The 13,468-nt window shown below is 37.0% G+C and overlaps 1 protein-coding gene across 1 annotated transcript in view; it reads left to right on the top strand.

Moving 5' to 3' along the window:
* The window catches only part of elnb (elastin b), a 24,795-nt gene extending 12,926 nt beyond the window's left edge, over positions 1–11,869 (top strand). Inside the window, exons 23-52 of the mRNA XM_016672861.1 lie at positions 361–393; positions 558–719; positions 807–839; positions 939–989; positions 1,118–1,147; positions 1,679–1,714; positions 1,799–1,894; positions 1,998–2,045; positions 2,119–2,172; positions 2,260–2,346; positions 2,470–2,493; positions 3,654–3,680; positions 3,769–3,783; positions 3,868–3,891; positions 3,985–4,044; positions 5,071–5,271; positions 5,379–5,456; positions 5,552–5,584; positions 5,658–5,885; positions 5,990–6,034; positions 6,104–6,370; positions 6,440–6,478; positions 7,022–7,246; positions 7,344–7,370; positions 7,453–7,788; positions 9,007–9,075; positions 9,235–9,285; positions 9,441–9,464; positions 9,668–9,733; positions 10,678–11,869. Of these exons, the coding sequence (XP_016528347.1) occupies positions 361–393; positions 558–719; positions 807–839; positions 939–989; positions 1,118–1,147; positions 1,679–1,714; positions 1,799–1,894; positions 1,998–2,045; positions 2,119–2,172; positions 2,260–2,346; positions 2,470–2,493; positions 3,654–3,680; positions 3,769–3,783; positions 3,868–3,891; positions 3,985–4,044; positions 5,071–5,271; positions 5,379–5,456; positions 5,552–5,584; positions 5,658–5,885; positions 5,990–6,034; positions 6,104–6,370; positions 6,440–6,478; positions 7,022–7,246; positions 7,344–7,370; positions 7,453–7,788; positions 9,007–9,075; positions 9,235–9,285; positions 9,441–9,464; positions 9,668–9,733; positions 10,678–10,721 (2,513 nt within the window). The 3' untranslated portion in view covers positions 10,722–11,869. The remainder of the gene's footprint in view (positions 1–360; positions 394–557; positions 720–806; positions 840–938; positions 990–1,117; positions 1,148–1,678; positions 1,715–1,798; positions 1,895–1,997; positions 2,046–2,118; positions 2,173–2,259; positions 2,347–2,469; positions 2,494–3,653; positions 3,681–3,768; positions 3,784–3,867; positions 3,892–3,984; positions 4,045–5,070; positions 5,272–5,378; positions 5,457–5,551; positions 5,585–5,657; positions 5,886–5,989; positions 6,035–6,103; positions 6,371–6,439; positions 6,479–7,021; positions 7,247–7,343; positions 7,371–7,452; positions 7,789–9,006; positions 9,076–9,234; positions 9,286–9,440; positions 9,465–9,667; positions 9,734–10,677) is intronic.
* Positions 11,870–13,468: the final 1,599 nt, after the last annotated feature.

Raw genomic sequence — 13,468 nt, 5'->3', positions numbered from 1 at the left:
TTTTAAGCACATTGTATATAATCAATCTCCTCCTACAAGCATTGACTGCAGGCATTGACGATCAAAAGTTATCAGAAGCTCTGTGCTATATCAAAGCATGTGGCTGTGGGCAAGCCAAAATCTGACCACTCACCATAAAATATCAGGATGTAATACCTTCCACATACAAGAATACAGCTAGATGAAACCATGTGTGTCAAAACAGACCAGCACTGATCACATTCACCACCACGACGCCATATTAGCACCTCCCCTTTTGAACAGGAAGTCACTGTTCAAAAAGGGGAGCATTATTAAATAAATTAATAATGTTGATGTAAAAAGATCTTCTGTGTAAATGTTTTAATTCTCTGCTTTTAGGATATCCTGGTGGTGCAAAGTCTCTCAAATATGGTGGGATTTAATATTTATTTGACTCATTTAAAAAGTGAAAACAATTGTACGTTAGATTAGCTTTTGACTTTAACTGTAACTATGATGTTATGTTTAATTGTTTATATGACAAATATGAATATGTTGATTAGTTATAAGCTAGCTGTAAACTCTCTTCTTAACAGGACTTCCTGGTGGAGGAGGATCTCCTGGATTTGGGGGTCCAGGAACTGGAACATCTCTTGGTGTTGGCAGAGGATATGGACCTGGAAGTGGCTCGGTAGCTGGAACTGGTTATGTGCCAGGTGGAGGTTATGGTGTAGGCCCGGGAGCTGGATATGGGACAGGTTAAGAGGACATTTTCATTTCTTGAATACACTCAGATTAGTTACAGCTTGAAACCTGTTGAAGTAAAGTTTCTCTCATATGCACAGGTTATGGGCCTGGATCTAAACGTTCTAAATACGGTATGAAAGAAAATGACATTTTCAAAAAATTCATATTTTTGGAATGTTTGTAATCACAGGAAATGCTGATTTTTCTTTCTAATACATTTTTTGCAAAAGGCCAAGTTGGAACAGGTGGTGGCGGAGTGCTTGGAGGGGGAGCCGGAAGAGGTGATGAGTCCTTTCTTTTGGTGTTTGTGTGCTGACACTTTTCGTTCTCTTAAGCTAATTAAAAACACTTTTTGCCATAATCTGAAAATGTTTTTTTTTTCTTATTCTTTGGTTTGATGTTCTTATAGGTGGCTATGGACCTGGATCTGGAGGTCAAGGTTAGTTTGGTCTGTTTAATATCGCAAAGGTAAACAATTAGTTTAAACAATTAGTTCTCTTTATGGAGCAAAGAGATTATGGGTTGAAATTATTTTACAAATATGCTGCTATAGGACGACTGAACAAGAATAGGCGTATTCTACGCAGCTTTTCTCAGACATTATCAGACGGTAGATACCGTCAAAGATATAAACTTTTCACATTTTTCATTTTGGCAATTGTTTTCTGCCATCGCAAAGTGGTCAAAGTGTTTTTGACAACTCTCATAAGCAGCCAATAAAAATCATACCAGCTACTTTGAATTTACTGAGTTCTGTCAACAATAATCACTGTTACTTTTTTGTCCATTCCAGACTTGGATGACAGTTTAGGAATGAAACAAAACATCAAAACAAACCAAAAACAATAATAATGTGCAAGAAAAAATGTTTTTAAATTCAGATTAAAAAGTTATCCTCTTTTGTGGTCTAACTTGGTTATATGTATATGTTTTCCTGGTGAAATCAAGTAAAGTTTTTTTCTGTCCCCAGGCACTGGAACAGCAGGGAGTAAAGCAGCTAAGTTTGGTAAACATACAGAGGAAAATCAATCAATTAAATAGGATTTAAAAGGAATTAGTTAATAACTATCTTTTCTTTTTGACATTTAAGGCCAGCCAGGCTCTGTTGTACCTGGAGCAGGAGCAGGAACTGGTGTTGATGTAAATGGAACCGTCAGTGGTGCAAGACCAACACCTCAACCTGGTGGTGAGCTTATTCTTAATGTTTTTAACATTAAAAACATTATTGTGGCCATTTTAGATCAATAATTGGATTATCTGTACCTGATAAATCACATAAATTGGATCAGAAGGAAGACCTGGATCTCCAAATGGCACATCAACACCAGCAGGAGAAGGTATCTCCTCAGATGAAGTTTCTCTTATTCATAATTAGAAAGTTTTAAATTATTTTTTTAACTAATTGTCCAGGTGATGGTGGTGCTAGCACTACGTTAGAGGGCTCGGGGATTCCTGGAGGAGATGGTGTGTGAAACTTGAAATTATTTCTATTAAATGAGATTAATCTGTCTAGATTAAAAGGTTGATTCATGTAAATTAATATTAAAACAGGACAGACTGGTGTAGGTGGAAGACCACTGGGAGGCGAGGGAGATAGTGCAAATGGAACCAGTATCCCCATCACTGGAGCAACACCAGGTAATTCCAACCAAAATACATATCAAATATGCTGAAGTGTTTTAAAAATACTATTGTGCAAATGCCAGACATTTCTTAAAGCTACGATTCATTTATACCCATTTAATCATTGTTCTAAAATAGGATTTAATGGGAACACAGTTCCAGGTGAGATTCTTTACAATTTGTAAAAGTGAAGTCAGGTTATAATGTAATCAGTCTTTGTGGGCGTCTATAATTTCACTTTACATAAGCAATGTTTTCATGGACTTCTCAAACAGCGCCCCCATGTGACGTTAACAGGACACTTTAATTTCATTACTCATTCAAACTGAATGAGTAATGAAAGATTTACATTTTATGTGTAAAATTTATAAATGAGATAAATAACTTTTAGTTTGTGTTGGTTTAATGTTTGGCTATAAAGCTGTTCCAGGAACATTTAGATAAACAGAACAAGAATCAGAAAATCTTTGGATTCATGTATATGCTCCTCAAATTAAACTGTTTATCTTTTTGACTCTCATATCATCAAAGGTTTGATAAGTTTACCTCAGGCACTAATGACTCAATTTAGAAAATTTATGTTTTAACAAAAGATAGTTAAAACATATTAGTTGTCTTTTAAGATTATATGTTTCCTGGCTGTTACTGATTTCCAATTTTCTTTGAAGTCTGACTGCTACTTCCAACGTCAACTAACTTATATATTTTATTTCTTAAAACTTCAACAAATAAAAGAGAAAAATGTTATGTGAGCGTCATTTTATAAATGTAATAATTTTGAATCTAAAAGAAAATGAAGGAATCATTGGATCATGTCGAACATTTTTTATTTGACTGGTTTTTAAAATGTAGATAAAACAGTGAGTGCTGTTCATTGATGCATTTATACAACATAAATATTGGGATTTCTAAATTAAAATGCATTTCATGAATAGTAAGGAAACATTATTTTATTTTTGTTATATTTGGCCAAAAATTAGGGTGGTTTATAAAAAAAATGGATGATTTATTAGTGCGTCTTGTAATTTTATATATTGTAAAGAATACATCTCCACACTCAGGTGACATCTTTCACCAAAGTGTAGAGATGTATATAATCTATAAAATGTATATTTTACTTTTTGTTAACTTCAAAAATAAACAAAAACAAAAGTATTATAGCAAAACCAAGGCAAACACTGATCCAGCCAGTAATTATTTTATTTTTCCTAATTTAATGGTTTTGAATATGTGTGCACCACAAAAAATAAACCTTGAAAAGTTCCGAGAAGAAGAATTTAAATTTGAATCCTGAATAAAAACATGTTGCTTTCCCTTTACAGTTGGTGGTTCACCTGCACAAACAGATGGTAGGTGTGGCTTCATGAACTGATTTCATCCACTGTGTACACTACTGGTAAGTGCATATTTTTTAAAAGTGTTTCTTGTTTTAAACAGGAGGAACAGCAGTTGGTAAGTTGAACCATCAGAAATTCAGTTGATAGTTGATAAAATATTGTCACTTTGGCATCACGTTTTAAATTCTCTAAAATTCAGGTGGAACAAGACTTCCCCCTGGAGGTGAGAGTTAATCACTGCAGTGTATTCTAATTGCTTCATATGACCGAAACCAGGAAGAAAACTTGTTTTGATTTAATTTTCTGATTTATGCAGGTCCTGGAGGTGACCTCTCCGGGGGAGGACTCCAACAAGTCAGTCCTCTCAAACCTCCAGGTGAATAAAATGAGTCTGGTTTAGGCAAAACAAACATTATTGTTACCTTTGAACTATTCTTTTTGCTTTTTCAGCACTAAAACAAGAAGAAATACAAGAAAGGAAAAAATAAAATGAGAGAACAGAGTTGTAATAGTAATATCAATGGAATATCTTCACATTTTGTCAAAATACAATCAAAAACATTATTCATGTTATCGCAATTTTATGTGGTAGACCAACACAAAATAGTTTGTAATTGTAAAGTGAAAAGTAATTCATAAAAGCTAACATTTTTATTAATAAAATTCTGGCAAAAGTGCCTTAAATTTACACTCAAATCTTTTTTAAATTTGAATAAGATCAATGTTTTAAAGATAAACAGATTCCACACGTTATTCATGTCTGAGTAAATACAGACATGTACTCAAGTAAATACGTTTTACTTGAGTAAAAACGTTTACTCAAGTAAGAGTAGCAGTACTTCAACATATTTTTATGCAAGTAAAAAGTAGCCATCCCAAAATTAATCAAGTAAGAATAAAAAAGTATTTGATAAAAAAGTCTACTCAACTACTGAGTAACAGATTAAAATTCAGTCATTTAATATTTAAAAAATTACATAATCAGACAAAGCAGATTATAAAGTTAAGTGGAAATTTTGGTATTTTAAGGATAAAAATAGCAATAATTCATATAAGTAACAAAAAATGACAGAAATTTTCTGCAGGTGTGTGTCTGGTGAATTTTTGGTTGAAATTTGTTTTTCATTCAATGGGTAGAAAATGCAGAAATTTTACTCAAGTAAGAGATACTTCATAATAAAATTACTCAAGTAAAAGAAAAAAGAAAAATTACTACTAAAAGTAAAATTTTTCAAAAAAAAAAAAAGTTAGTCATGTAAATGTAATTGAGTAAATGTAACTAGTTACTACTCAACTCTGAATACAGGTAATCAGACAAAAAGCCTGGAAACTATGGAGGAGCAACATCTCTGCTGTTCGGTCATCCAATAGACTTTGTAATGTTTTTGGTTTTGTCTTACAGGTGTTCCTAGAGGTGACACACCAGGTGAGGGAGATGGGGAAGGAGGTCCTGATGGAGAAAGAGACAGAAGGCCCGGGAGTCCGACCGGTGCCGGGGGAACCGGAGACGTTTCTGGAACACAAACAGGAGTGGGAAGAGGCGACGGTCCAGCCACTGGAAGAGGAATCGGACCAGCAGGAGGAACAGCGAAACCACCTCAAGGTCCTGATTTTATCAAGTATACGACCAACAAACGAATGGACTAAAGTTACAAGGGACAAAAAAAATCTGAACAAATACTGGAAAAATGTTTTTTTCTTACTTTATAGGTGTTGGACCAGGTGGAGTCGGTGGGGTGGTACCCGGAGCTGGTGGGGTAGCGACAGAAGTCGTAAAACCTGAAAAAAGTGAGCAGCAGCCATGTTTTACCTTCAGAATGTTTTTCATTCATCTGTAATTTACTGACATTTAATTTATACATCTCACTTATCGTCTCCTGCAGGCTACGGCGCAGGTGGAGTTTTACCAGGTGGAGGTACGTAAACTTCCAGTCCAACGTTGGAAAACGCTTGAACTGTGGTGCAGCATGTACGTTCTTTCCAACTCAGGTCCACGCTACCCTGGTGCTGGTTCTGGCGGCTATGGTACTGGTACAGGAGGTTTTGGTGTAGGTTCAGGCGGCTATGGTACTGGGTCTGGTGGATTTGGGAGACCCATTGGCGGTTCTGGCAGTGTTGGGACTCCTGGGGTTGGAACGGGCCCTGGAGGTGTAGCACCAGGTTCTGGTAGCGTCAGCGTTGGGCTGGGTGGATATGGTGGTGGCATCGGACCTGATGGTAGGTTCACTAATACAAACATTTAAAAAATAAAAACAAGTAAAACAGTTGGATTTAGTTTAGTCAGACTAACAGGGAACCTGTTTGTAATTTGTGTTAACCAGGTTCTAGATATGGCACCGGTTCCGGATCCGGGAAACCCCCAAAAAGTATGAAAGCACAGATTAAATGCAGATTATAATGGGAGGAAACTGGAGCTAAACAGGATTTAATTTCAGGTTATGGAGCCGGAGCTGGCCTTGGCAGATATGGAGCTGGATCAGGAGGAGTTGGTCCAGGTGGCTTGGTGCCTGGTGGTGGTTACGGACCCAGTGGTACTGGTCAAGCCGGACTTGGCCCTGGCTCTGCTGGCACAGGACTGGGAGGTGTTGGAACTAGACCAGGTACCTATGGACCAGGTAGTGTTGGTACTGGTGGAGTTGGGCCTATTCCTGGAGTTTATACTGGAGGTCAAGGACTGGGAACAAGAAAACCGTCAAAAACAGGTAGAATAATAAATACATTTAACAATTAAATACTGTGACACATTTCAAAACGTTAAACGCTGTTGACAGGCTACGGAACATCACTGGGTGGAGCTGGATACGGACAAGGTAATTTAATTTTATTCATTTGTTTCAAAAGGGAAAATGTGACTAAACCCCATGAATGAGCCAGCTTTCCCTCGCATGTTGATAAAAGGGCTTCCTCCAGTGCATATAAGCCTGGCGGGCCACCAGGCTTTACTTGCCCCCCCCCCCATCATTGTTTAATCGCATCAATTAAACAATGATGTTGACATCATTGTGTAATTTAAACGGGCACCAACTCCACTGTCCCTGCACCTGCCCTTTGACCCCACAAGATATTATTTCCAAATCATGATGCCTGCTCATGAAAACATATTGGGCTGCTGGTGGACTGTGTTGGCGCCCCTCCCAATGGGCTTAGCAGGTTTTCTGGTATGAAACTAAAATAAATGTTTTAAAAATTAAATTTTTCAAAAATTATGTTATACTGTCAGGACATTGTGACATTTTAACAAATATGTAAAAATATATATAATTTTTAGAAAATGTTATCAACTGTTGCATTAAAAAGCACCTAAAGTTTATTTCTTTCAAAGCTAGAACAGAATGTGTATTTCCATTTTTCAGGTGCAGCTGGTGGAGCAGGAACTGGACCTGGCAGATATGGACCTGGTTCTTTTGGGACTGGAGGAGTCGCACCTGGTGTAGCTGGTGCTGGAACTGGAGGCTTTGGACCCGCTGGTGCTGGAACTGGAGGCTTTGGACCTGCTGGTGCTGGAACTGGAGGCTTTGGACCTGCAACTGGTTTTGGACCAGCTGGTCAAGGACTAGGAAAAAGGAAACCTCAATCTGGTACGTAGGGTTCACACAGGTAGACAAAAAAATGGCTTTGATCTTTTGAAAATAATAAAACGTATTGATTTTCATCTTTTCATTTTTGTACTTCCAGGTTATGGAGGAACTGGTTATGGACCAGGTAATCCAGTTTAAGTTTAATCAATAATGAACTGTTTATATCTATATTTATATCTTTAATACACTCTTTGTCCTGACTGGAGGTTCGGGAGGAGCCGGTCTTGGTGGAACTGGAGCTAGACTTGGAGGATACGGGCCAGGTGGCACTGGGGGTGCTGGATCTACTGGTTTTGGGACTGGAGGAGGCAGCTTTGGTCCTGGAGGGACTGGGGGAGGCAGCTTTGGTCCTGGAGGCACTGGGGGAGGCAGCTTTGGTCCTGGAGGGACTGGGGGAGGCAGCTTTGGTCCTGGAGGCACTGGGGGAGGCAGCTTTGGTCCTGGAGGCACTGGGGGAGGCAGCTTTGGTCCTGGTGGCCAACCACTTGGATCAAGAAAGTCTGGATATGGTTCAACTTTGGGTGCAACTGGACATGGACAAGGTAGATGTATCTAAAATGCCTTATTAAAAACAAAACATTAAAACAGTTTGCACATGGTGCTGGTCTTTTACCCCCTACATCCAGTGTAGTTTGACCGTCAAAAAGGACAAACAAATTATAGTGGGTAAAAACAGGGAAATCCTGAAACATCCAACTACAAACACCGTCTCACAGTAATTCCTGACAATGTTCTGGGAATCCGGTCTGAACAATGTCTGCAACTGACCTTTCACACAAGCATTGAATAACGAGACAAACCAACCATGTAAATGTTGACATTTCATTACTGAGTTTGCTCCAGACAATTTCCTGCTTTGGGTTGGGATCTGGATGCATGCTACATTTACAGACATGACATAATAAAGCCTCACTGAGTGTGCTGGTCATTCATATACTTCGGTCGCTTTTGCCTAATTTTTTTTTTATGAAGAACGTTATTAACCTATTATGTAAAATCACCTGTTTTTGAGCCTCACATCATGTTTATAATGTTATTCCCTCATCAAACCACTCCTGGAGAGTTGCTTCAACTCTTTCATGCATGTTTGAGAAATCCTTGAATCTCCTGTTGCAGCCATTCAAGCCAAAACACCTGCTGTCTCGGAGCATTCCTCCCATTGACTCAGCTCCTTCAGACTAGCGGCAGCAGCAATTAGCAAACACCTGATGGAACTGAGCTTAACATATGAGCTGCTGCAAGTGCAACACTCCTGAGAACCTTGTGAAAGGGCTAATGGAGAAACATTGTTCTGATGATGTGCTGAAGGCGGCTTGTCGAAAAGAGCAGGAGCTTCTTAAAGAGACAAAGGCCCAATTCAAGGCATCAAATTTCTTTTAAGTCATGTCTGATATATACATCATATAGCATCAGATTGTGCTATAAAATGACAAGATGTGCCTGCAAAAGACTGCACCTTTAATTTAAAACTATTTATTTTCTTTTTATTTCTTGTGTAAATGATCAGAATCTTTACTATACCGACTGAGTTGCCTGTAATTTATCTAAACAAGATTACTTGCCTCCGACCTCCTTGTGCAGGAGTTGGAAGCCGTCCAGGTGCAGGAACAGGAGGATTTGTAGGAGGGGGACCAGGCAGGATACAACTTTCAAAAAGACATTGCTCTTAAACTTAGTGTTCTTCAGATTTTATTTGCTATAAAATGCTGTATTACACAGAGAAATCTAAGTCACTTATTCACTTTAACTTGCTTGTTCAGGTACTGCAGCTGGAGGTGCAGGAGGCGCTGGAGGAGGTCAAACAGTTGGAGGAGTAGGCGGTCAACCAGGTTCGTCCCACAGAGCTATGAAAAATAAAAACTCATTTATTATTAACCACAATATAAACATTTGTAATAAAAACACATTCAGATGAAGCAAAAAAAATCTTAACTGTCTTAACAGTTCAGGAGAAACAGTTTTAAGTTGTAATGTGCATGTTGCACCAGGAGGGGGAGCTGTGCCTGGATATGGCGGAGCGGCAGGAGGAAGCTATCCAGGTAAAATGACCTTCACCGGACAACAGGCTTTCTTACAAAGACATTCTTCAGTCTTGAAGTTGCTGTTTGTGTCATCTTAAAAATGACTTAAAAAATGAAACTATTGTTAACAGAATCTATTGTTAACTGTGTCTTTTCCTGCTATTGTTCCCTAGGATATGCAGGGACAGGACAAAAGTGTAAGAAAACTTACTTTGTACTCTAGTTGAGCCACACCATTCAGCATTCGCAGAGTCTATATTAACTGAAAACAAGAAGCTTCCTTTGGACGTTTGGTTCAGCACAACACATACTAATTTTATTTACCTTTTAAAAGCCATTAAAAAAAAAAACTTGGATTTTTCTGTGGAATTAAGTTGTTTTTATTTTTCACCACTTTCAGCCAAAGCACAGAAAGCAGCCAAATATGCAGCCATGCAGGGCTTCCTTGGAACTGGAGGCTACAGAGGTAACAAAAATTAAATTATTACATAACCTGTTGTTCCAGAAGTTATTGTTTCTGAGACCAATTTCAAGTAATATAATGGTAGCAAAATAATACAAGAACACATTTTCAAAAATCAATAAACTTCAAATTCTAATGAAGATTTAACACTGGAACTGGAAGACATTTTACATGTCCAAATTTAACTAACAAAACAACAAACAATGGATACTGAGGTCTCTGAAAACAAAATTGTTCTTCAAAATAAGCTAGTGGTGACTAAAACTTTTTGTCATCCAGTTTTTTGTAGAAAGAAAGAAAAGAGAAAAATGATAAATGATGCAAATGGAAATTATTGAGCTTGTTTTAATTCATCGTGCAATTAATAGATTTATTTATTTAATTGATTTAAGAAAGGGTTGGGCCTCCCTTATGCCTTCAGAACTGGCTTAGAGAAATAACACATTTTTGGAAATAAAAGCGTCATTGTTGAAATAAACACGGCATTTTCATCCACACAACTACCTTTCAACGGATGTTTCCTCTTTTTGAGTGGTTATTTTGTGAAAACCACAGTAGATTTGAAGTTTCTGAAAAACTTCTCCTTCAGGAAGTCGGCTTCAGATGCCTAGCTGCATTAAATTGTTACCATTTGATTTACATCAACAAGCAAACAGAACAGATGTACCTAATAAAGTGGCCAGTAACTTCATATCTATTCAAATAAACAAATCCATCACAGGATATCCTGCTTTCTTTCTTGAGAAAAACATGTTGCAATTAGTTATTCAGCTTCTAAAGAAACAGAAACTTTGTGACTTTCATTACAACAGAAATATTTGACATCTCACATGAAAAGAAGTAAAGTTTATTTGTCACAGAATAAGGAAAAGTATTATCACATGTCTAACACTCCTGGCGTCTTTGTACGTCAGCTGGAGAGTAACTGTCTTTGTTGCTGCTATTAGGTGGAGCCTGTCAGGGTAACTACTGTGGCCGAAGGAGGAAGTGAGAGACCGACAGACAGGAAGTGACCTCATTGAAACAATAGTGGTGCTATAGCATGATTACAGCTTGTGAATGTCTTAGCTGACTTAGAAACTAAGGCCATAACACGTTCAAAAAGCTACATTTCTATAAATTTTTCTGAATATTTCTTAAAATCAGCCTTCTGTTGTAGACTAGTTTAATTTAACAATGTATTTACATTAGTTTTCTACAAGAAAAGAACAGAAATTGGAGAAAACAATTTCTGTCTAGGCTGAGAATCCAAAACGAGTCACATTTTATGACCAAGCTGTTTAATATAATGTTTTGTTCATAGATGCTGTGTTAAATATGAACTGCAATATTGTTTATTATGATTTTTTGGGCAGATCCTTCAGCTCTGTCTGCATGCTGACACACTGCTAAAAAATTGCCTTAATACACTAACACTGAATTTATCTTTAGTTTCACATTTTAGTTTCAAAGCCGCTTTTAACCCAAACTGATTTATAAGCTTTCAGTAGACAAAATACAGACATTTTTATTTTTGTGGAAGGAAGGACAACTTTAATGTTCTTCCTATAATCCTTGAAAAGATTTTGTTCGTGTCACTGTACTCACACCTCAGGACCTGCAGATTTTAACACTTCTTACAAAGTAACAAAGAATTTTTAATGTAAAATTCTAGTAAATGTGTTTGTATTTGTGCAGTAAGGATGTTGTATTTACAGTACAATGTGACTTTGTCAGATTTTGTACGCGACATTGAGAAAATCTAACCAAATATGAAATATGAGGAAAAAGGGCAACAACTTTTAACTACTTTTCATTCTTGTCTTGTAACACTGTTGAAAAGAAAGAGCTCACACTTATTAGTATTTTTAAATTATGCAAATAAATGTATTTGGACACCTCTTTTATTTGCCTACATCTTGCAAGTGGGCATTTTGAAACATGCCTAACACCTTCATAAATAGATGATGTGTTTTCTACATTGTCCCTAAGAATCTAGATAATTTTAAAATCTTAATGTAAATGAGCTTGTCTTTTTATCCTGTAGCTCTACATGTGTTTAACATTTGTTTTGTTTGTTTTGCCTATGAAGAAAATTATGAGCTTTTGTACATTGTTTCCTGAAGAAAAGAGAAGAACAATAAAATCTGGTTCTAATACGGAGTTTGTTTGTTTTATTTTAGCCACAGGAAATCATAGGCATAATGCTGGACATTAATGTTCAAAAAATGAGTGGCGATCAGGAAGAGGAAGACACATACAAAGAAACAGATGTGTGTTTTCACATTTCTATCTGTGGTTACTCTTTTAAAACCAAGGGCCTAAAAAAGGAATCGAAAAATGGCGGCTATTGTGATTCTGAGGCATAGCAGGAAAGTTCAACGCCATTTTCAAGTTGACTTATGGAAATCAAAAGATAATTTTGTCAATCGTGGGAGAGCAAATACAAATAAAGTGGTAAATAACAACACAAACAACACAAACAACACACATCTGTCAGCAGGAAAGAATCAGAAGTAACAGAACGTAGCATTTCTGTTTTAACAAACAATAAAAGCATCAGAAGCTGCAGAAGGAAGTCAGTCTTTTTAACAAAGCTTCCTTAATTCAGGGCTCTTGCAGGTTTTGAAGCGTCTGTGTACAAGTTGAGATCCAATAAAGTGAACTAAAAGTTCTTAAAGACATAAAATGCCAAAATTCTCTGCAACATGCAAATTCTGCATGTTGCAGTTTTCTGGACGATCACGATTACCGACCTTTAAAAAGTTTCACCTGCCGATACCAATTTGCTTTGTCTAAAATGTTGCTAAATATAGCAAGACAGTCACTGAGTTGGTAACAGTGGGTGACTGTGACTTGGTGGGCCGGCCTGTCAGTCAAACCTCTCTCACGTAAAAGCAGAAGAGGACGGCAGCTAAATACTAGGCCTTCCCTCAGGCAGATCAGATCAGCTTCACATTTAAATATCAGCTGATCACAATCTCCCAAAATTAAGAAAATCATCGCCAATGTGAAAGTAGCCTAATTTTCTGCTAAATCAAACTCTTTCAGTTTTATCAGAACAAGAATCCAGAGAAACCCCTACTAGTTTATAAATTATGGATTTCTTTTAGTTTTGTTTGTATTTCCTTCTAATTCGGGGAAGTCGTTTTCATTTTGCGCCACATCAAAAATCTGAATGTTCCTAAAAGACTGGTTGAACCAGAATGTATTGATAAAACCCATTAACTTGCTAAAATATCAATAAGTAGCTACTTCAGCATTCAATATGTGTTTCTTAAAACAAAATAATACTGAACATCTTTTCACACTGATCTGACCATTAAGGATTTTGTGATTGTTTTTGTGGGTTTTTTGTGGTGTTAATTTAGAAATATTTGAAAGGACTTTGTATATTTGCACTAATCCACTAATGTTAAATGTGAGTTTTTATTAATCAATTAATAAACAACTATAATTTGAGATCAGGTAAGGCTGAGGCAGCAGTCACTTAAATCCAACGTTTTTGGCTAATTTTGAGAAAAACATTCAGTAAAATTAGAAAAAATGTGGGTATCTGTTGATTTTGTGTGAATTTTGTGGATTGTGAAAAACTGGAGGGATTATAGATGTAATATGGAGTCTAGGGGGCCACATCAAAAACTACGCTGGGCCAGTTTTGGCCCCCAGACCTCAAGTTTGACACGTTTGAACTGCCTTATTGCTGAAAATGTGCTATATAGATAAAATTAGCTTACCTGTTTTTGCTGAATATGTTTT

Source organism: Poecilia formosa, unplaced genomic scaffold (assembly GCF_000485575.1).
Source record: "Poecilia formosa unplaced genomic scaffold, Poecilia_formosa-5.1.2 Scaffold3, whole genome shotgun sequence".
NCBI lineage: Eukaryota > Metazoa > Chordata > Actinopteri > Cyprinodontiformes > Poeciliidae > Poecilia > Poecilia formosa.
Note: the sequence above shows the minus strand (reverse complement) of the source record. Positions and strands in the feature narration are given on the sequence as shown.